The sequence below is a fragment of the Malaclemys terrapin genome, chromosome 1, assembly GCF_027887155.1.
Source record: "Malaclemys terrapin pileata isolate rMalTer1 chromosome 1, rMalTer1.hap1, whole genome shotgun sequence".
Classification (NCBI taxonomy): domain Eukaryota; kingdom Metazoa; phylum Chordata; order Testudines; family Emydidae; genus Malaclemys; species Malaclemys terrapin.
The window spans coordinates 2,023,389-2,045,081 of record NC_071505.1 but is presented as its reverse complement, the minus strand read 5'-3'; the positions used below and the strand labels follow the sequence as shown (position 1 = coordinate 2,045,081).

Genomic DNA, 21,693 nt, shown 5'->3' with positions numbered 1-21,693 from the left:
CACGAAGGAGAAACGGTTCCCTACCTTTCTGTAAGGGTCCCTTCCACGCCCCGCTGCCTTCCCCTCTCTGTTGGAGTCTGTGTGGGGCGAAAGAGCTGAGGGGGTTGGAGACGTCTCTGCTACCCATGTGCAGTGGCGTCAGACAGCAGAGGCCACCCCGCTGGGTACCACAGAGGGGAAGAAAGATCTCCAGCAGTGGAATGGGCACATGCAAGGCATCTCAAGGAACAAGTTACAGAAGAGGAACCACTTTTTCCTTCACCTTAGGGGCTTTAGTCTCTTCTCCCAGCGTGCTTTGGGCTGCAAAACTGAGCTGACGGGAGCAGGCAGAATAACAAGTCTGTTGTCCTCTTGTTGACTGTCCCGCAATGGTCTGTCTGGGCTGGATGGAGCTCAGCCCTTCCCACGAGTTAGTGTCTCTCCTGGCTGGTGGTTTACAGTCACAGAGACTCACAACACAACCGCGCAAACGTTACCACAATACGGGACACAGATGCTCTAAGTGAGGCTCATGCCAGCAGCGACTCTCAAGCATCCAATAAAGCCTGAACACCGGTAACGCCAACACCTGTTCTAACGATCCGACCACACAGCTGAGCCGGCCGGGTTCCAGCTATAGAGCTGGCGGGGTTCAGCTGAGGCCCGGGGACCCTGGCCCCCAGCGTCACGCCATGAAACTGGGGTGTGGTGGCCGGCTGTAGGATTTGTGTAGGGTGGATCTTAATGCGCATGAAAAAAGGCCTTGGTCCAGCCTGGAGAGGTGAATGCAGGGGGCAGGATCTGAGCTCAGCCTGTGATCGCCTGGACCAAGTGCTGCAGGGCAGCCCTAGGGGTGTAGGGAGGACACTGTGGGGAGACCCAAGGATGGCACGATAGCCAGAGAGGATCAGCACCAGGCAGGGGTCTGAGTGCCACCCTGCTCCATGCTCACCGTCTGCTTTGGGGCCCCGGCTCCACTAATGCTGGGTGCAAAACCGCCCCTCAGCGCAGCTGTGTGCCGGGGCTGCTGACGGCACGTGCCTTGGCCCTGCGGCAGGACTGGTGCATACGTTGCCACCCAGTGCCCTGTGCCATGGCAGAGAAGCAGCCTTAGTGGTGGTTGGTGCAATAGCCTGGGGCGAGTTGTCTCCTGACCCAGCCTGGGGATCAGCTGGGAGCCCTGAAGCATGGGCATTGGAAGCCCTTGGGAGTTGTGACGGAGGGTTGATCTTGGAGGATTCCCTTGTGCCCTGGCCGAGTGTTAGCAGTGCCCCCTATTTTGCCAGCCCAAGGAGAGCTCCTGACATGGCCCTGGTGCCTGCTCAGCATGGTGGCCTGGCTCCCCTGCCCACGTGTCTCTGGGTGGGTTTTGCTCGAGGACACAGCGAGGTGCGGGGCACTTCGTCGGTTGAACTTTGGTTGCCATGGCAGCCAGTGCGGCTGTCTGAATAGAACACCTAATTTTTATCAGTTGTGCTGCTTTGAGTGTCATTTTTCCCATCTGCGGTTCCCTTTTGAGATCCCTGTGGCATGATAATTGCGGGAGGGAGGGACCCTGCATATTTAATAGCCGCTCTTGCAGCCAGAGCTCCCAGGCGCCTCTCCGCGGCTCCAGAGCGCTCGGGCGGCTGGGACGCAGGGGGGCTGCGGCTGGCACAGGCAGTGGCCCGCTGGAGGTCCCGTGTGGAGCAGGGAGCCGGTGCTGCAGCAGAAAGGGGTGGGGGCTGTCGTCTGTGCACCAGGCCAGATGAGCTCTCCGCAGCATGAGGGGCAGCCACGTGGCATGGCCTGCGGCACTCTGCCTTCACCTGACCAAGGGGGGTGTGGCTGCAGGGACCCAGGGGTGCTGAGAGCCATTGAACCAAACTGTAATGCCTGGATAGAATGGAAGGCACTTCAAACCGGGGGTGTGGCAGCCCCCCTGGTCCCAGCACCGATGCTGAGCCCACTGGGTGGTGATTGGCTCCGTCGTGTTCCCAAACGCCTTCTCAGTGCCAGCTTGTTCTGTGTGCGAGAGGGCGTTAGCCCCTTGGCAGACTACCACAATCCTCCGGCTCTCGCCTGGGCTGGCCCGGGACTCCCCAGCAATAGCAGGGTTAGGACCCAGCCCCCTCTGCTCTCAAAGCAACAGCTCTGACAAGGTGAGCTAGAGGAGACTCCCCAGCGGCTGTTAGCATATAGGACCTATGACCCGCAGGCACGTTGTTCTGAACGTGCCCAATAGAGGGCAGTGGTGCTGGCCATGTCATGACTGAGCGCAGGAGGGGACATTCCTCTGGGCAGCTGTCCAGCTCAGATTTACTCAGCGACCCAGGGGAAGGGGGTGGTCTGTCAAATCGCTCGCCCCCAACGCAATCACCACCTGCTCTGGGGATGGGAGAGGGTGAGCAGCCTGCCTTCTGCCTGTCCCCACGTTCTGCTAGGCACCCCCCTCTCCCCTCGCGCTCCGCCAGTCACCCCCTCCCCGGCCCGCTCCACTTGTCCCCCCAGCCCCAGCGCTCCACCAGTCCCCCGTTGCCCCCCTCAGCCCCCGTGCTCCGCCAGTCGCTCTCCATCCCCGGCCCCTGCCTTCTGCCTGTCCCCACGTTCTGCTAGGCACCCCCCTCAGCCCCCGCGCTCCACCAGTCATCCCCCCGGCTCCTGCCTTCTGCCTGGCCCTGTGTTACACTAGGCACCCCCTTGGCCCCCGTGCTCTGCCAGTCGCTCCCCCGCCTCCCCATGCTCCCCCTGCCCCTCGGCTCCATGCCCACCCCCACCAGCCCCCCTGTGCTCCTCCTGGCCGCACACTGACCGGCCTGCCCGTCTGTGCCCGCAGGTGGAGGTGGAAGTGGAGAGCATGGACAAGGCTGGGAACTTCATTGGCTGGCTGCACATCGAGGGGGTGAACCTGTCGGTGGCGCTGGTGGAGCACGCGCTCTCCAAGGTGCACTTCACGGCCGAGCGCAGCTCCTACTACAAGGCCCTGCTGTCCGCGGAGGAGGCCGCCAAGCAGAAGAAGGAGAAGGTAAGAGATGGGTCCGTTCCACAGGAGAGGGAGCTGCCAGGAGGGGCCTGGTCCCTTCCCTGTCTGGGGCTCTCCCGCTGCATCCCCCAGCACCAGGGCGAAGGGGGCCTCCGCCGGCCCAGCCTCCCGGCTGTCCTTCCAGCTCCTGACCCCACACGCCTCCCTCCGACTCCTGGAGACCAGGCGGCTGGCAGTGCCCGCCTGCGGGTTGCTGAGCTGGGAAGGGCGCTGGGAATGTGCCAGCATGGGTCGCTACCCGCTCGCCTGGCCTGGGAAACCTGCTTTCCTCCCAGCGAGGTGCCTCCTTAGAGGGACAGGCGCTGGAGTGAGCGCAGGCAGATGGCTCTGGGGGGAGCGGGGCCTAGTGGTTGTAGTGGGGCACTCAGGGCCCCTGGGTTCTGTTCCAGGGGGGCCTGGCCACGTCACAACCTCTCCCCGCGCCTGACTCCCCACAGGCTGGGGTGACCAACAGGAGCATCCCTTCCTCTGCTGCTCCTGGTGGCTGAGCTCAATGCAGTCAGCAGGGTGCTTTGCCCCCCCCCCCCCCATCACCCTAAGGACCCTGTGCCCCCTCCCCCATGCCAGGGGCTCTGTGTGCCTCATTCTGCCCCTCCGCCATGCCAGGGGCTCTGTGTGCCCCCATTCCGCCCCTCGTGTGCCCCCGTTCCTCCCCTCCGCCATGCCACGGGCTCCGTGTGCCCCTGTTCCTCCCCTCCCCCTGTGACAATGCGGTTCTGGTGGAACCCAACTGAGAGTGCCAACTCAGGACAAATTGCTCAAACAGGGCAGTTACAGCCCAAGGCTGGGGTTTCTCCATCTCTAAGGCAAACCAAACCAGCCAGACTAGGAGGACTTCGGTCTCACCCCACTGGCTAACCACAAGTCTCACAAGCAATCTCCTTAGACACTCCAGTTTCCCAGTATTACCACCAGTGCCACTCGTTATGGGGACAAATGGTTATGAAAACCAATACCCCAGTAAAAGAAAAAGGTTCTCCTGATCCCAAAGGACCAAGCCCCAGACCCAGGTCAATATACAAATCAGATCTTACCCACAAATCACGCTGTTGCCAATCCTTTAGAATCTAAAATCTAAAGGTTTATTCATAAAAGGAAAAAGATAGAGATGAGAGTTAGAATTGGTTAAATGGAATCAATTACATACAGTAATGGCAAAGTTCTTGGTTCAGGCTTGTAGCAGTGATGGAATAAACTGCAGGTTCAAATCAAGTTTCTGGAACATCCCCAGCTGGGATGGGTCATTCAGTCCTTTGTTCAAAGCTTCAGCTTGTAGCAAAGTTCCTCCAGAGGTAAGAAGCAGGATTGAAGACAAGATGGAGATGAGGCATCAGCCTTATATAGTCTTTTCCAGGTGTAAGAACATCTCTTTGTTCTTACTGTGGAAAATTACAGCAAAATGGTGTCTGGAGTCACATGGGCCAGTCCCTGCATACTTTGCTGAGTTACAAGGCGTATCTGCCTTCTCTCAATGGGTCCATTGTATAGCTGATGGTCCTTAATGGGCCATCAAGCAGGCTAGGCAGAGCTAATCTCAGCTTGTCTGGGATGTCACCCAGAAGCATAGCATAAGTTTGCCATACAGACAGTATAGAGCCAATATTCATAACTTCAACTACAAAATTGATACACACATATAGACAGCATAATCATAACCAGCAAACCATAACCTTGTCCTAGACACCCCATTTGACCCCCTTTATACAAGATTTGCGTGCCACTACAGGACCTTGGTTGCAACAATGATCTATATGGTCCCAGATTATATCAATAACGTCACACCCCCATGCCAGGGGCTCCGTGTGCCCCCGTTCCTCCCCTCCCCCCCAGCCAGTGGCTTTGTCTGCCTCCCAATGTCCCCCTTCCCGCGCAGGTGTCTGCATGTTTAAGCTGTGTTGGGGGGTGCCGAGAGATGAGATGGGGGGGTGCGGTTCTGCTGGGATCCGTAGAGACTTTGTAGTGCCGGAGGCTGGGGCTCTGCTGACCAGACACCAGGGGTTCCGTGGGGCCCTCGCTCCCCCCAAACTAGTCGGGTCCTGCCATTGACGCCCAGACCCCCCCCCGGTGGTTTGGAATTGATCGGCCGGGGCGTTGGGACAGTCCTGCGTGGCCCCCAGTTGGCAATCTTGCGCCGCCTCTGCCCCAGAGCCGGCTCCCAGCCCCTTCCCAGGCACCGCCTCTGCTCCAGAGCCGCTCCTAGGCGCCGCCTCTGCCCCGGAGCCGCTCCCAGCCCCTTCCCAGGCGCCGCCTCCGCCCTGGCACTGCTCCCAGCCCCTTCCCGGGCACCGCCTCTGCCCCGGAGCCGCTCCAGCCCCTTCCCGGGCACTGCCTCTGCCCCGGAGCTGCTGCCAGCCCCTCCCCAGGCGCTGTCTCCACCCTGGAGCTGCTTCCAGGCACCGCCTCCGCCCCGGAGCCACTCCCAGTGCCGTTCCCTTGGGGGCACCCATCTTGCAGCCGGAAGCCCCAGATGAATCTTGGCCTGGGTGATCCAGCGACCTGGCGGGTCTGTCCTAGCGCCGGGCTCCTTCGCCCCGCCAGGTCAGTGGGGGGATACGTCTGTGCTGCAGCCCAGGATCCCAGCGGGTGCTCTCTGCTGCTCTGCCCCCTGTCCTGGCGGAGCTGTCCCGGCGGAGGGGGATTGCTGCCCCCTGAGTCCCATGCAGCCCCACATGGGCTGTTGGGTAGCTCTGAAAAATGCGTCTGTGGGGCAGCAACTGCTTGGGAGCCTCCCGAGTTTGGATACATGGGGGTTGGGTCCTATAAGCACCATGGGGCAGGTGGAAGAACATCTGGGTTTGGCCCTTGGCCAGCCCATCCGCTTGCAGAGGGGGGGCTGAGCCCCTGGTGTCCTGGCAGGAGGGAGGCAGGGCTATGGGGCTCTGAGCATGCCCAGCTTGTGCAGGGAAATGCCCTTCCCAGGCGAAGTCCAGGTGCTGTAGCGCAGGCCGGGGGAGGCTCACCCTACCCGAGTTACTGCACGGTTCCTGGCCGCACTCTGGCGCATCGCCGCTGTTTGGTACAGCTCGTGCCCGAAGCCCTTCTCCCCCCGAGTGCCGGGGAGCCTGCCAGGTCAGAGGAGATTTCCAGCGCCAGCGTGACCTGACAATTAAAGCAGGGTTTACTCGGCAGTTAATTGTTTTATTGCCCTCTTGTCTGGCTGCTGCCTGCCTGACAGGCCCCATCACTCTGAATTTGTGTCAGAGGCAACGAGTGGGGAAAATCAACCCAGTAAAACACATTAACATGCCGGGGCTGTCAGGAGTCCCTTCGCTCCCCTCCCGGGAGCCACGCAGCCTGGGCCTGCCGTACGCCCCCCGGCTCTCCGGGGACGCACTACAGACACAGGAAATGCTGCCTGGGATGGGTGAGATCAGAGATTCCCAGCCACTGCATCTTGTCGTACGAGAGCAAGGGGGCCTGGAGAGGAAAGGACAGCAGCACTGAGGATAGGGAAGCCCTCTCCACGTGGGGCCTGTGGAACTCACTGCTGCAGGATGTCAGGAGGCTGGGAGCCTAGCTGGACTCAAGGAACGTTTGGGCGCTGAATAATAAGGACATCCAGAGCTAAGACAGCCCAGCTGGGTGCAGTGTCTTGCTGGGGTTGGCTGGCATTCCAATGAACAGGGCTGCGTGGCTTGAGGTTTTAAATACCATCCGCCATCGTGGGTATTGGCAGGTGAAGGTGGGAGACAGTGGCTGGAACAAAACCGGAGGGGGAGCCCAAGAGGGCAGAGCGCCTGGCCAAGAGAGTCTGGGGTTGGTTGAGTTAATAAGCAGGATGGGGCGTGTTAGGGGAAGGGAGGACCGGCATCAGTGAGATGTGAATCACAGGGATCTTCCAAACAGCCCTAACACTTAAAGTAGGTCACCTGTTCGTCCCAGGTCAGGCCTGGAGTCCCCGCCTCCGCTGCTGCTTCCAGACCATTGGCCCATCTAGTCCGGCGTCAGGCCTCCGTAGGGAACCGCCTGGCCTATGCTGCAGGGCTGATGGGGGTGAATGAATTCCACGTAGTTTGGCCTAAACTCACCTTGTCACTTACCAGCTAGCGCGGTTTCATGACCCCACCACACGGGCAGCTGTCTGATCCAGAGACGGAGCGAATGTTTAAAAGCCAACAGGAGCTGCGCTACCTCTGGCTGCTGCCTTTGGACGCCGTCCACTCGCTGCCACGGCACTGCCCATGCCACAACCAGAGCGGGCAGGCTCGGAGGCCGCCCGGTCAGACGGGCTGGATACGCACGTTCTCCCCGGCCACGCCGCACCCTAACAACGCAAAGGCCACTCACAGCGCGGCACCTTCTCAGTCTGCCAGGCGCAGAGCAATCCACCTCGTCTCGCCAGTGCCCACGCACACACCCGCCCCAGGGGCTGCGGCAGCTGCCAGTGCACCGGCAGGACAGATCCCGGTGGGGGGTATTCTGAGAACAGGGAGAGGAACATCCCGTCTCCGCTTGGATCCCCGAGTGCCAGCCTGTGACAGCGGGATGCCAGCAGCCAACGCTGCAGCGGACGAGATTCTGGTGCTGAGGGGAAGGGGGAAGTGACATCGACGTACGTAGCTTCAACCCCTTGGAAAGGACCCCTCTGCGGAACGCCCGGCCCGCGCAGCGAGCTCCTGCGTTCGAGGGAAGCCCCCGTGGTGCGCGGAGCCAGCTAGCAGTCTTCTAGGCTTAATTGAATGTGGTCTGTTGGGAGCGCTTCGCGAGCGGCGTGCGGGGCCCCTGGGGCTCCAGCCAGCAGTCCACTTAATGCTTCCATTAATTACATCCAGGAGCTGATTCAGCAGCTGGGGGAGATCACATGAAAGTGTGCGCGCTCCGATAAGCAGGGACCAGCGCGCGTAAACCCCCCCATGTCTGTGAGAGCTGAGCCTGCGATCAAGTGACCCCCAGCGCTGGGGCTGGCTGCTGTAGGATCGCATGGGCGACCCCGAGTGCCACCACTCCCTAGCCCAGCTGGGGGGTGGGCAGAGGCTGCTGCCTCCTGAGGACTCCCGGACCCCCCAGCCTTGTCCAGCTGCCCGGCCTGGTTCCCGGCCCCCTGGAGAGGCAGGCAGACCTCACGTGAGCTGGGAGTTTGCTGTCAGAAAGTGAATCCTGCGCGGTGTCCCTGCCCTGGGCTCACCGCCTGCTGCTTCTCTTCTCCCCCGGCCGAGCTTCTCCGTGGGGCTGCGTGTGTCCTGTGCTTGATCTTTCCCTTCACGGGGTCCCTCGGCCTGCTCCCTTCCCAGCTAGCTCGCACTGCCTGCACCCCGGCTCCAGACTCCCACAGCCCTGGCTGGGGCAGGCGGAGAGACGCTGACCTGTACCCGGCAGAGTGAGCCACTCCCCTGGCCGGTCTCTGCAGCCTTGCCTGGGTGCTTGCTGCGGGCAGAGCCCTGGCCCCTCTGGGCTGGCAGCGCCGGGCAGCACACACCAGTGCCACCTGGCTAAACGTACCACTGGTGACTCACAGCTGCTGTGCTTTGCCAACAGCGTACGAGGCCAGAGCAGAGCCAGGGGCGATTTAGGCTGGATACCAGCAACCCCCCTGGCAGTGAGACGCTGGGAAGCCTCCTGGCCCGGGACGCTTTGTAACAGGGCAAAGGGCTGGAGCGCACGGCTCCCCGCAGGGTTCTGGCCCTCGGTAAGCACCATGAGACCCTGTGCTGGGCTGGCATAGCCCCTGTGCCCAGCCTGAAGTCTGCATTTGGCTGCGTGCCCTGGAGAGCCGCTCTGTCCCATCTCAGAGCCCCCCTTGCAGAGCCGTGGCTACCGCCGGCGTGGGATGGAGGGATTGGCGGTGGCTGTGGCTGGCTCTGAGAAGAGGGTCCCCCAACCCCAGCAGTGGCATGTGCCAGCCATGGGCATTGTCTGGGGCTGGGCCCCGTGTTGTCAGCGCCTGGGCTCTGGTCTGGGGTAGACGGTGTTTGTAGTGAGCCCCCCACCCCGGCTCCTTCGTAGCAGGGACAGGCTGACCAGGCCCCCTGGCACCGAGCTGCCTCGCTCAGCCACGCGCAGCGGCTGTTCGGCCGCCTCGGGCTCCCCCTGCCGGCGCCGGCGGGTTTGTGTTCCCGTGTCAGTGCTCAGAGCAGGCACCAGGACTCCTGGGTTCTCTCCCAGGCTGGGAGGGGAGTGGATTCCAGTGAGTTGGGGGGTGGGGTCAGGACTCCTGGGTTCCCAACTCTGGGCCAGGGTGGGGGTCTGTGGGTTAGGGAGTGTGTGTGGAAATGGGGTCAGGACTCCTGGGTTCTAGCCCGGGGTGTGCCACTGACCCTGGGAGCAGCCTGGGAAGAGCCCTGGCTCCGTGCCCCGCGGGGAGGGCCTCAGGGCTGGGGCAGCACAGCGCCAGCCTTGGGAGATGGCTGATGGGCTCCTCCCCCGGCCAGAGCCCGGTGCTGGGCGGGCGAGTGGAGCTGGGGTCCCCGCTACCCGGGCAGTCAGGCCTGAGTAGCCGCGGTGCCAGCAGGAGGTGTGGGACCCCAGGGGCTGTAGCTCCGGCTGTGATGGGGGCCAGATGCCCCAGATGCCCATGCCCCCGTCTCTGTCCTGGGAAGTGCCCGCCTGTCACCTAGGTATCTAACCAGCCTGGATCTTGGAGCCCTTCACAACCCGGGGGCCGCTCGGATGACACGGGGCGGCGGGTGGCAGGACAGGCAGTAGTGCTGAGGTGCCTTGCCTGCAGCACCATGGGGGCTGGCCATGGACCCAAGCACGCGTGGCTGCCAGGCACTGGGCCTGGGACAGGTGCCAGGGCTCCCCCACAGGCCAGCCCTTGGTTCAGGAGCCATGGGCACAAGGCCCAGCTGGGCGCCCCGCTGTCGGCTCCTCCCTGGGATGGTGGCTGCCTCGGTCCGTGAGCGGGGTGAGCTCAGCACGGCCGCCCCGTGCTCTGGGGGTGCCGGGAGCCCTGCCAGGGGTGGGGGGCGCTGACCCAGGGAGCTGGGTGAAGGGAAGTGGCCAGCCCAGGGCACCGCGCGCCCATGAGAACCCAGCCCAGGGAACAGTCCTGCCTGTGCCCAGCAGCGTCTCCCCGTGGTGTCCGCGCACAGGGGCCCTGCAGTGGCTTCTGGGGGGAGGGCTCCTGCCGGTGCTGGGTGGAGGGGGAGAGGTAGTCGTGCCGCGGCTGACTCAGAAAGGGGCCGTGGGCAGGTCACTGCAGGCCCCGTTCTCAGAGATGGCTGTGTGCCTGGGTACGGGCACCTCTCTCTGAGGGGCAGCGCTTTGGTGACTCCAAAGAGCCCCCGTCACAGGGATGCTGCGCTCTGCAGAGCCGGTCCCAGTCCGAAGCAGGTGCCTCATCTGCCTTGCTGCTCCCCTGCCCCAACGCCGGTGTCTGAGGGGGGCAGCGCCAGCCGTGCCCTTTCCCTGGCCCCAGGTGGCACCCCGGCTGCAGCTCGGTCACTGGGCTGCTTGCTTTGCCCAGAGCCTGCTCTCTGGTGTCTGTGGCGCGCTCACAGCCGGTGCGGAGCTCTCTGGGCTGGCCAGCGATCGGCCGGGGGCGAGGCAGGCAGTCGATGTGACCAGTTGATCCATTCTCGTTGCTCAGGCTGGGTCTGATCCGATCCTTCCCCCTCACTGCCGTGAGCCGAGCAGCTCCATCCGACTCAGCCGTGCCGGTAACCCAGCTGCAGTCTGCGGTGCCCCCTCTGTCTGGGGCTGGGGTCTGCTCCCCGGCAGCTGCTCCCTCCTCTCAGCCCCGAGCGTGAGGGGCTTTCTGCTCCCCGTGGCAGCAGGTGTATGTGCGTTCTGCTGCGCCCGCACCGTCGGCTGGCCTGTGTCGCTGGCCGCCTGAGACAGCCCCCGCTGCTTGTTCAGCCTCCGAGCGACTGGATCGGACGTGACACGCTGTCACGTCCAATCAGCGTCCCAGCCCGCTCCTGCCATCCTGAACGCGCGGGGCTAGGGGAGGAGAGGTCACTGCTCAACAGCTGTGCCCTTCCCAGGGCGTGGGCACGGGCCGGGCTGGCTGGGCACTGCTGCCGGGGGCATTGCCAAGGGCTGCAGCCACTCGCAGGGCACCTGAGCTGCACCGACTCAAACCGGGGCTGGTACTGCCATTCCGGCATTTCTCAGCGCCCTGGCCATGCCCTGGTGCCCGGGCTGCACCCTGCACATCTGGTCCGTGCTAGCCCAGGGGCCTTCCCCCTCCCGGCAGCTCCGGGCCACAGGCTACTGCTCCTGGTGTGAATCCAGAGTCACCCGGGGGCAGGTGGTGAAGCCGCAGCAGAGTCTGGCCCAGAGGGCGGGAGCTTTGGATGGTTAATAACACACCGGTGCCAGGAGCCCACCCCTTCCCCTGAGCCTGCCGAGCTGCAGCGTGTAACTGCTCTCTCCCCATCAATGCCCCTCTATCCAGACCCGCAGTCCCCCACTATCCCAGCCCTGGGCTCTCCTTGCCCCCCAGCTCTGCCAGTGTCCTTCAATCCCAACCCACAGCACCCCTCCGCCATCCCAGCCCTGAGCTGCCCAGGCACACAGCTCTTGTCACTGCCCCTCAGTCCCGACCCCCACCGCTGCCTGCTGTGCCGGCCCTGGGCTCCCCGGTGCACTGGGTCAGCGCTGGGCCGGGGGGTCCCACGGAGAACGACTTGGTGCCCCTCGCCCGCTCCATCTCTCAGCCCCGGTCTCCTCTCCCCGGCAGGTCTGGTCCCAGTACGAGGAGGCGCCGGTGGAGGAGGTGGTGCCGGTGCTGGAGGAGAAGGAGCGAACCACCAGCTACAAGCCAGTCTTCGTGACAGAGATCACCGACGAGCTGCACTTCTACGTGCAGGACGTGGAGACAGGTAGGTGGCGGCAGGGAAAGGGGGGGCATCGTGTAACCGCGGTGGGATGGGACAAGGCAGGGCTGGGGGGAGGGGGGATTGCCCCCACTCCTCTCTCCTTCCTCGGGGGCCTGTGGGGAGCTGCTCCCATCTGGCTGGGAGCACCGAGCTCAGGAACCAGCCATGAGGAATCAGAGGTGAGTCACACAGGGCCCGTCCCCCTGGCAGCTCCACTGCTCCCGGCCCGGCTGGGCCGGGTGAGGCCATGTGACCTGCAGTGTGTGGGCAGCGTGCCCAGCCAGCACCTCCCCAGGGTGAGCCACGTGCTCGCCCCCGGCAGCAAGTGGCTCCCTGGGCCAGGCCCTCGGTAACGGACGAGCCCTGGGGGGGAGCCTCTCCCCACACTCACGCCCACAGCTGCACCAGCTCCTCTTGCAGCTCGGCCCACCTGGGCACTGGGTACGTGAGGGACCATGCGGCACAGCAGGGGCTCAGGGCCACGGGAGCAGCTCGGCTACTTCCCCTCCTCTGGCCAGCGGGGGCAAGGCTCCAGCTCCCCAGAAGGTGCCCCATCCGTCTGTCCATCCGTCCATCATCCACTGGACCAAGGGGATCCCGTGGATATAGTGGACTAGGATTTCCAGAAAGCCTTTGACAAGGTCCCTCCCCAAAGACTCTTGAGCAAAGTGAGCCGCCATGGGATGAGAGGGCAGGTTCTCTCGTGGATCAGTAACTGGTTAAAAGGCAGGAAACAAAGGGTAGGAATAGGACGTGTGGGCATTGGGGGGCCCTGGGGAAGTCACCGGGGTAGATCCAGGGAGGGCCGCGCCATGCCCGGGAGGAGTAAGGAGCCACCAGGCTGGATTGGGAGCGGGGGGGCTCCCAGCCCTGCCAGGAGCTGTCTGATCCCACCGGGACCTTGCTGCGCCCGGGTTCTCGGTGTAGCACAGCGAACTGGGCCCCCAGATCGTCCGTCTGTGCCCGGGCCAGGTGCAACTACGCCCCAGGCACTTACAAACCAGCGCCAGAGGAGAAAAGGGGCAGCAAAGAGCCATGAGACTTCTTAAAGCAGAGAGCCCCAAACTGTGGGGCGCCCCCCAGGGGACCCAGAGGAACGTACGGGGTGGTGGTGGGTGGGAGTGCCACCCAGCCCTGCTCCGCCCCCAGCTCTGCTCCAGCCCCAGCCTTGGCCCCCGATCCTGGCCTGTCCCTAGCCCTGCCCTGCCCCCGTCCTCAGCCCCCAGCTGCAGCTCTGTTCCCGATGCCTCCAGCCGCAGCCTCGGACCGACCCCAGCTCCAGCCCCGCCCCCAGCTGCTCTCTGCTGCCGGTCCCAGTCTCGGACCAGACCCCAGCTCCGTTCCTGGCCCCAGACCTACCCCCAGCTGCAGCCCCAGCCTCGGCCCCCTTACCTCTGTCTGCACCTCCCCCCCCGAGCTGTGGCCTCATTCCTGGCTCCCGAGAGGGCAAGGGGTAAAGTGGGACGTGACCGTGAAAAGTTTGGGGCATGCCGGATTAGAGGCTTCGAAACCTGCCTTGAGTGAGAGACCCGTGGAGCTCGGCTGTTTAGCATCGCAGAGAAGCAGCGAAGGGGTGGCCCGATGCCAGTCTGTCAGTACCTGCCCGGGGAGAAGTATTTGATCAGGGGCCCGTCGGCCTAGCAGGTCCTATGGCGGGCAGCTGCAGCGAGACCCTGGGCTGGAACGAACCGTGACTGTAGACCGGGAGGGTAATTAATCAGTGGAATAGGGGCTGGGGGGGATTAGTTGGAAGTGAAGGGTGGCCGTTTGTCTGACAGCTCTGCTCTGGCTCAAACAGAGTCATTCAGGGCAGTGTCATGCCTGTGTCATGCGTCAGAGCGGAGGGTATCGGTGCCAGGCGGTTACTGGGAGTGACGCGAGCTCTAAACCCAGCCAGGCTACGTGCTCAGCGCCCAGGCAGCCGGCACCGCTGCGACCGCAGCTGGGGAGCAGCTGCCTGTGAGGGGCTGCGCGGGCGGCCCTTGGGCCGGCTCTGACAGGTGCCCCCTGCCTGACCAGGTCTCTCCCCCTGCAGGGACCCAGCTGGAGAAGCTGATGGAGAACATGCGGAGCGAGATCGCCGGCCACCCGCCCGTGGAAGGGTCCTACGCGCCGCGCCGCGGGGACTACTGCATCGCCAAGTTTGTGGATGGGGAATGGTGAGTCTCGGTCCTGGGTCGGGCACGGAGCCACGTGGCCAGCTGGGGGGCGTCCTCTCCCCAGGGATGTGGGGGCAGCGCTCTGGCTACAGCGCCGCTGGGCATGCGCTGGGTACACCAGCTCCTGCTGAATGCCCTGCCTGAGAATAATGCCCCGGGAGCCAGGGGAGGGCTCTCGGTGAGGGGGGGCGCTGGCTCAGTGCAGTAATACAGGGGGTGGGCGCAGGGGGAGGGCTGGGGGAGCTGAGCCAGCCGTGTCTGTTCACCCCGCAGCCTCCCAGGGCAGGATGGGAGGGTTCGGGAATCGCTGGCCCCAGGCCCAGCCGGGGTATCACTGGCAGCCAGGGGGAGGGTGTGACAGAGCAGGGAGCGGGGCAGATTTGACCTGGGAATGTTGCAGGGGGGTTGCAGTGGGGATGTGGGACTTCCCTTGAAGGAAGCTACCTGAGCTGTAACCTGAGCCAGGAGGGGGGTTGGAAGAAATAACCCCTTCTGCCCGGGAGACTGAACAAAGGAGAGGAGGAGCAGAGGGGAGGGGAGAGAGCTGCTGGAGGAGTTTTGGTTTGGTTTCAGTTTGGGCTGGGTGGTGCAACGCAGGGAACCCCAAGCTGGGCTCTAAGCTCCCTAAACCCCCCAGAAGGACTTGATTGAGGGGTTCTGGTTGCACCTACACGCTCTGCTTGGGACTGTGTTCCTGTCATCTAATAAACCTTCTGTTTTACTGGCTGGCTGAGAGTCACAGTGAATCGCAGGAAGAGAGGGGTGCAGGGCCCTGACTCCCCCACACTCCGTGACAGAGGGTAGAACTGGGCTGGTGCCAGAAATGCCTGTGCTGGGGGTCGCACGTCTCTGAGGGGGGAAGGGAGACCTCGAGCCAGCTTTATCCATGGGGTGTCAGCGGAATCCAGATCATAGCAAGCAGCCGGCCCGGGGCCCACGCCGCAGCCGGCCATGCCCAGCAGAGCCGGCCCGGGGCCCACATCACTGAGATGAGCAGGCACTCTGCACATACACCTCCACCCCCCACAAATGGTGCCAGCTCCAGCCCTGGGGCCGGGCTGGTTGCCATGGCTGGGACGGGACCTGGCCTGGAGTGGAACCTCCAGACACTGCCCTGCCCCGGCGTGGCACAGCCTCAGAGCTCACTGGTGATGGGACCCTCCTCCGTGCTGCAGGGAGAAGCCACCAGGCTCCTCGGCTGCTCCCACCGCCTCTGGGGGGGCCGCAAGCCCCAATCCCCTCTCCCGCTGCCGGGGGGGAACAGATGGGAAACGCCCCCCGGCTGTGTGAGGCCGCTGTGCGGGGGGAGGGTGCCAGCACCTTGGCAGCTGTGAGTTGGCACAGCTGTGTTCACACCTCGGCACTGCGGGTCCCAGCCAGCAGCCCTCCCCCCATCCCCCTCCATGCATCAGAGCACGGGGTGGGGGTGGGGGGGCTCTCAGCTGTGCCTTGGTCTGAACCCCCTGCTCCGACGTGCCTTATCCTGCCGCTCCTGGCACAGGACGGGTCCCTGCCCCCCACTCCAGCAGGGCAGCCCCTGTTCTGTCTGCACCAGCTCCTGCTGCCCCCTCTGGCGGGCATCGCCCCCTGCTGGGCTCTGAGCAAAGCTGGAGCCTTGGCAGGGGCTCTTTGCCCTCACCCCCAGGGAAGGCCGGTGGGGTTCCCTGTGCAGGCCCAGGCCTCTGCCTGGTGAGGAGGGGGCGCTCAGCGAGGGGCTCAGCTGCTGGTCCGGTGCAGCGACTCTGTGCCCGGCTCCCGGAGAGCCACGCGGGGCGCGCCAGGCCCGGCACAGTCGGTGGCTGCCGAGCTCTGTTCTGTCTCCTGCTCCTCGGGGGGAGCAGCCTGGCTCTGCGCAGGGCAAAGCTGAGGTCCTGTCCCGGGCCGGGTGCGGCGAAGGCACCACGGACGTCTGTCGGTGCGAAGCCCCAGCTGGATCTGCGGCTAATTACTGCCGTGGCGAGCGTGTTGGTTTAAGCAGCGCACATCAATCTGCTCATTAGTCGCGGTGCTTTGTGCTCCAGGGGCCCATTGATCTGTTCCTCCCCTCTCGGTGCCTGGGCTGGGCCTGGAGCCCGGGCAGGGACGGCAGGGGAGGGGCAGTGCTGGGGATCTGAGCAGGGCCGGGGTTCGGGCTGCACCTCTGGGGTCTGTCTAGGGGCTGTCTCCCCCATCGGCCTGCTCCCGTCTGTTGGGGGGACAGGGGGGGACTGGTTCTCACACGTGTTCCCTGCCTGCCAGGTACCGGGCCCGCGTGGAGAAGGTGGAGTCGCCAGCCAGGGTGCACATCTTCTACATCGACTACGGCAACGTGAGTTCCTGGCCCCTCCGTGGGGGCACCGCTACCAGCTGGGCGGCCGCGGGCACGTTCACCACCCCAGCCGGCCCGGCTAAGCCCGGCTCCCTCCCCAGCAACCACCGGAGGGCTTAGGCTGCAAGGAACGCAGCCCCCACCCCTGTCTGTCAGCAGCGTGCCGAGGAAGGGCCAAGCCACGGCGGCCCCGGCAGAAGGGCTGAGAAGGGAATGGGGTGCGGGAATCACACGGTTCCAGTGCAGATGGTCAGGAACCTGCCCATCTACCTGGCCCCCAAGCGCTGAGATCCTGGTCTCCCTGCCCCCACCCTGCTGTATCGCCCGGGGCAGGCGCGGCGTGGCTGTTCCCCTCGCTGCCACACCCGGGTGCCCGGCACGTTCCACGGGCGCAGTTCACACTGCGGGGTTGAGCGCCTCTGGCCCTGCCACAACACGCAGCGGGAGAGCTTGCGCACCATGCCGGAGCGCCCACTGCCCCGTGGGGCCCCCTGACCCCCTGTCCCTTTGCTCCTTGCAGAAGGAGACCCTGCCCTCTACGCGCCTGGGCACCCTGCCGCCTGCCTTCAGCACCCGCATCCTGCCCGCCCAGGCCATCGAGTACAAGTTTGCCTTCATCCAGGTGCCACAGGATGTAAGTATGCAGGGGTGGGGCTCCCGGGGGGGCGGGGCAGGGGCGGGGCTCCCCATGGGGTGGAGGGGGGCTCCCCAGAAGGTGGGGCCTGGACCCAGCCTGCCCAGCGCCCTGCTGCCCACAGCGGGCAAAATACATCTCTTCCCGACTCCAGGGAGGGGCCGATCGTGTCGGCTGTTCTCAACACGTGTCCATCTCTGTCCATCCGTCCCTCCCCTTCTCTGTCCGGCTTTGCAACCCCCCCGGGCACACTCCACACCGCCCCTGTGCGCTCAGCTCAGGGCCCAGCTCCCCCACCCGGCATGCCCAGCCCCGTGGCGACGGTCTCTCTCTCCCGGCCTCTCCAGGACGACGCGCGCGCTGACGCAGTGGACAGTGTGGTGCGGGACATCCAGAACACCCAGTGCCTGCTGAACGTGGAGCACCTCGGGCCCAGCTGCCCCCATGTCACCCTGCAGTTCGCCGACTCCAAGGGCGATGTGGGGCTGGGGCTGGTCAAGGAGGGGCTGGTCATGGTGGAGGCGCGGAAGGAGAAACAGTTCCAGAAAGTGGTACGTGAGCCCCCACCTCTCCCCGCAGAGCGAGAGCAGGGTGGGGAGGGGTCCATGGGCTTGGCCTGTGGCTTTGGCCTGATGCGGGGGGTACAGGGGCTGGGGGTACATGGGGTGCAGCTGCTGAGGTGTCCCTGTGTGCCCTGGGGATTTGGGGGGAGGGGGCGCAGGGGGGCGTGTGCAGAGCGTGGGGGTGGGGGAACGGGTGCCGAGGGCCTGGGCATGCCCAGCCCTGGTGAGTGCCAGTGCCAGGTTGGTGGGAGTCGCGCTGCCTGCCCCCCTTCGCCCCAGGCTGGCGTCGCTGTGGGTCGGAGGGAGGCCGTCGCGTGTGCTCTGTGCCCGGGGGGCAGAGTGGTGCGTGCTGGGGCGCTGATGTGGCACTTGCTAATGCCCAGGGCTCACAGATCGATGCTCTGGGTCCCGTGAAGCTGTTTGATTCCCTGGTGGGCTCGGCTGGCAGCGCTGTCTCTGCGCCCTGGCAGGGGGGTGGACCCCACCCCACTGCAGCCCCCTTGGCCTGTCCCCTGACACAGAGCCCAGCGCATGCCAGGCTGCAGTCACTGCCCCAGCAGTGTGGGGCCAGCAGGGCCCCCGAGAGGTGCAGCCCCCAGGCTCTTGGTGGGCAGTGACGACTAGTGGTTGGAGCAGACGGACTGGGATTCAGCACTCCTGGATTCTAGCCCCACCCTTTGTGGCCTTGGAATGGTCCTAGCCCTGCTCTGTGCCTCAGTTTCCCCATCTGTAGCATGACTCCCCCTTTGCCAAGCGCTTTGAGCCCGCAGTGAAAAGGTGCCCTCGGCCAGTGGGTTCCCAAAGCAGGGCCCCCAGACCCCTGGGCCCCACGCTGTGTTACGTGCGGGTCCGTCCCTAGAGCCAGGGCAGCTTCAGACACTTCTGCTGCATGGAGGGACCCCAGTTTGTTCTCAGAATGGCATCCGGTGCACAGCACGCGGTGCACGCCAGGTCGCTGGTGGTACCGGAACAGACGGGCCTGGGGCGTTGTCGGCTCCTTGGCAGTAAAGAGCTGGGAAACAGTGACCCGAACCTGACTCCCCCTCCCCCCCACACACACACCTGGGGGGCGACGGGAATTGTCTGGCTCAGGCCCCCCACACTCTGTGTCGTGTGACCTGGCCCAGCGGGCGACTGGGGACGTGGCTCGGGGGTGGGACCAGCAGGTGATTGGGGGTGTGGCTCGGGGGCGGGACCAGCAGGTGATTGGGGGTGTGGCTCGGGGGCGGGACCAGCAGGTGATTGGGGGCGTGGCTACGGGGGGCCGGGCCCAGTGAGAGGGATGCATCCTCACCCCCCATGACGGCCTTTGTCTCGTGCAGATCACCGAGTACCTGAACGCGCAGGAGCTGGCCAAGACCAACCGGGTGAGTCCAGCTCGGGGCCCATGGCAGCCTGTCCCCCAGCCCCAGGGGAGCCGGAGCGGGGCCAGTGCTGGTTGAGGGTGGTATCAGGTTTGGGGAGCAGTGGGGGTGGGGAACAGCCTGGCGGGGGGGCTGTGGGGCAGGGCGGAGGGGGAGCAGGAGACCCCTCCCCAGCCCGCCACGGCTCTCACCTCGGCCCTTCTCCCCTGCAGTTGAACCTGTGGCGTTACGGCGACTTTCGGGCTGACGACGCGGATGAATTTGGCTACAGCCGCTAGGGGAGGCCCCGGGGTCCGGCCCCACCGCAGCCACCAAGCCGCCGTCTCTCCTCGTCTCCTCCCCGAGCCCTCGCCCCAGCCGCTGCGCCACCACAGGGCCAGGGCACTGCACTGGGCCCGTCCCGCCTCCCTTCGCCTCAGCTCCACACCCCGGGCAGCGAGCCGCTGGGGGGGCAGGCGGCTCTTGGCCCCCCCGCCCCAGTCTGACCGACGGGGGATCTGCCCTTGCCTCTGTCCCGCGCGGAGCTGGCTCTGGCCTGTATTTAAAGCTTTGGAGGCCCAATAAAGTAGTCGAGTGCTGCGCTGCGCTGTCTCCTTGCGGCCAGGGCCCGCCGGCGTGGGGAGGATCTGGGGGCTCAGTTAGGTACAAAGGGCCATTTCCGGTTCCCCAACCCCGCCCGAAGCGGAGAGGGGGCCCGTCTGGGGCTGGGCTGCCAGCTGGCCTCGTCCGCAGGATGCACAGCACATCTGTGAGCAGCTGGGGCTGGAACCCAGGAGTCCGGGGGAGAAAGGCCCCTGCGCTGGGAAAAGCCAATTCGGGAGGAAGTGGGGGATCAGGTCCTGTGTGGACTGGGGGGGATCCCAGATGTGATGTGGGGCAGGGTTCCAAGACTGACTCCCCATTTCTCCTGCCCTCCCCTTGTGCCATGGCCCAGCACCCATCCCCCCTTCAGTGGGTGCCCCTGGCCCTCCCTGCCCATTGGGATCCCCCCGTCTAACTCACTAGATGGGGAGTTGTCCTGGGGAGCCCCTGCGGGGAGGAGCTTGGCCTCATTCAGGGCAGTGGCTGCTCTTAGGGGGGGTTCATTTGCACCCCCAAGGGTGGCTGTGCCACACGCCGGGAGAACAGAGCCAAGGGGAAGCCCAAGCCCTTTGCTGTCTCCTACACCTGACCCAGCCCTGGGCTGCCCCTCGCACTAGCCACAGGGGTCGTGGGCTGGGACGGACATGAGAAAGAGTCCAGCCCCTGCCATGTTCTCCTGAAACGCCTACCCCCTTCCTCCCTGAGCGCCTTGATCCCGCCTGTGTCCCCGCTTTGCACCCCAGTGCCAGGCACCCCCCTGGCCCTCCCACCCTGCCCCTTGCCTGCAGTGCTCACCTGCCAAGACTTATGACCCGGGTAATTACAGGCCTGTCAGTCCGACATCGATCCCGGGCACGGAAACGGAGCGGCTGGCGCGGGACTCGGTGAATAGAGCATCACGGGCGGGAGATGCACTGCCTGCAGATCAGTGCGGGGTTATGGGGCCAGAGAGCTGGGCGTTGTTCTTTGGTGGAGTTCCGCGGGCGGTAGCTGACGGTGAGAGGTGGTGAGTCCGGTGCAGTGTCTGACTTGCTATCGCACGACTAGAATGATAAAAAAGGACCGTGGCCCAGGTTAAATGCTGGCTGACGGTCTCACGCTGTAATTCTTAGGGAATCCCCAGCAAGCGGGCGTGTGCCTGGGGGGCTCTGGGGTTGGTTCTTGGCCCTGTGCTCGGTAACATTTTTATCAATGATCTGGAAAAAAACATCAGCTCGTGACTGGTAAAGGCTGCATGGGAGTCGTGGTGATTGGTGAGGAGACGGGTCACTGCTACCGCGTGATCCATTGCTTGGTACAGGTTGACTGTGTGTTGTGTGAAGAAATACTTCCTTTAGTTTGTTTTAAACCTGCTGCCTATTCATTTCATTGGGTGACCCCTAGTTCTTGTGTTATGAGAAGGAGTAAATAGCACTTCCTTATCTACTTTCTCCAAACCAGTCATGATTTTATAGACCTCTCTCATATCCCCCCTTTGCCGTCTCTTTTCCAAGCTATTTAGTTTAGCGAAGAGGAGGTTCAGGGGTGACTTGATCAGTCTGTAAGTACCTACCTGGGGGGCAGAAATTGGAACAGAATTGCTCTTCAATCTAGCAGCCAAGGGTCTAAATAGATCCAATGGCTGGACGTTTAAGCTGGACAAATTCAGACTCAAACTAAGGTACAAATGTTAACCATAAAACAAACCATTGGAACAATGTGCCCAGGGTGGATTCGCCGTCACTGGCGAGTGGATACTTTCTCCTGAGCGATCTGCTCCCCCAGCATGGCGTGGGGCTGCCCCGTTACTCCTCATCCATTTTTTCGGAAAATGGAACCGTTTTATGCAGCTATTCCCCACACCGTTTATTGCCCGGAGGAGGGGCCTGAGTTTGAGGCCCTGAGCCTCTGGAATCCTCTGAAACCTTTGTACCAGAGACAATTTAAACCCTTCGTAGCTCGTAACTATTCACAGCCACAGCGTGAAAACCCTTGTAGCACTTTACCCAGGAGCCTGGGGAGTGGAGCCGCCGTTTTCCAGGCCCCAGGGCTGTTCTGTGCCTTTAACTACTCGTCAATCCAGCCAGTTACCTTGTCACTAGGACATGGTTTGTCGTAGCCGGGCGATCGAGCCTCGGAGGGGGCGGCTTGGGGTCCCTGTAGCTGCGTCTCCAGCTCCGTGTGCACACGCTCCTTCGCCTCACACATCCGCTTCCGCAGCTCTGTGGCTCGCTGGGGTGCTGCTTCCTAGCTCCAGTGCGCCCGTTCCTTTTCCAGGCGCTGCGTCTCCATGCCGCAGGGGGATGTGCTAGGCTGGTTTTCTGAGCTTGCCTCCCCTTCG

The 21,693-nt window shown here is 64.0% G+C and overlaps 1 protein-coding gene across 1 annotated transcript in view; it reads left to right on the top strand.

The window, feature by feature from the left end:
- SND1 (staphylococcal nuclease and tudor domain containing 1) overlaps positions 1-19,370 on the top strand; it is a 483,811-nt gene extending 464,441 nt beyond the window's left edge. The window contains exons 17-24 of the mRNA XM_054040282.1: positions 2,795-2,983; positions 11,625-11,766; positions 13,799-13,922; positions 16,161-16,230; positions 16,751-16,864; positions 17,212-17,415; positions 18,750-18,794; positions 19,004-19,370. Of these exons, the coding sequence (XP_053896257.1) occupies positions 2,795-2,983; positions 11,625-11,766; positions 13,799-13,922; positions 16,161-16,230; positions 16,751-16,864; positions 17,212-17,415; positions 18,750-18,794; positions 19,004-19,069 (954 nt within the window). The 3' untranslated portion in view covers positions 19,070-19,370. The remainder of the gene's footprint in view (positions 1-2,794; positions 2,984-11,624; positions 11,767-13,798; positions 13,923-16,160; positions 16,231-16,750; positions 16,865-17,211; positions 17,416-18,749; positions 18,795-19,003) is intronic.
- Positions 19,371-21,693: the final 2,323 nt, after the last annotated feature.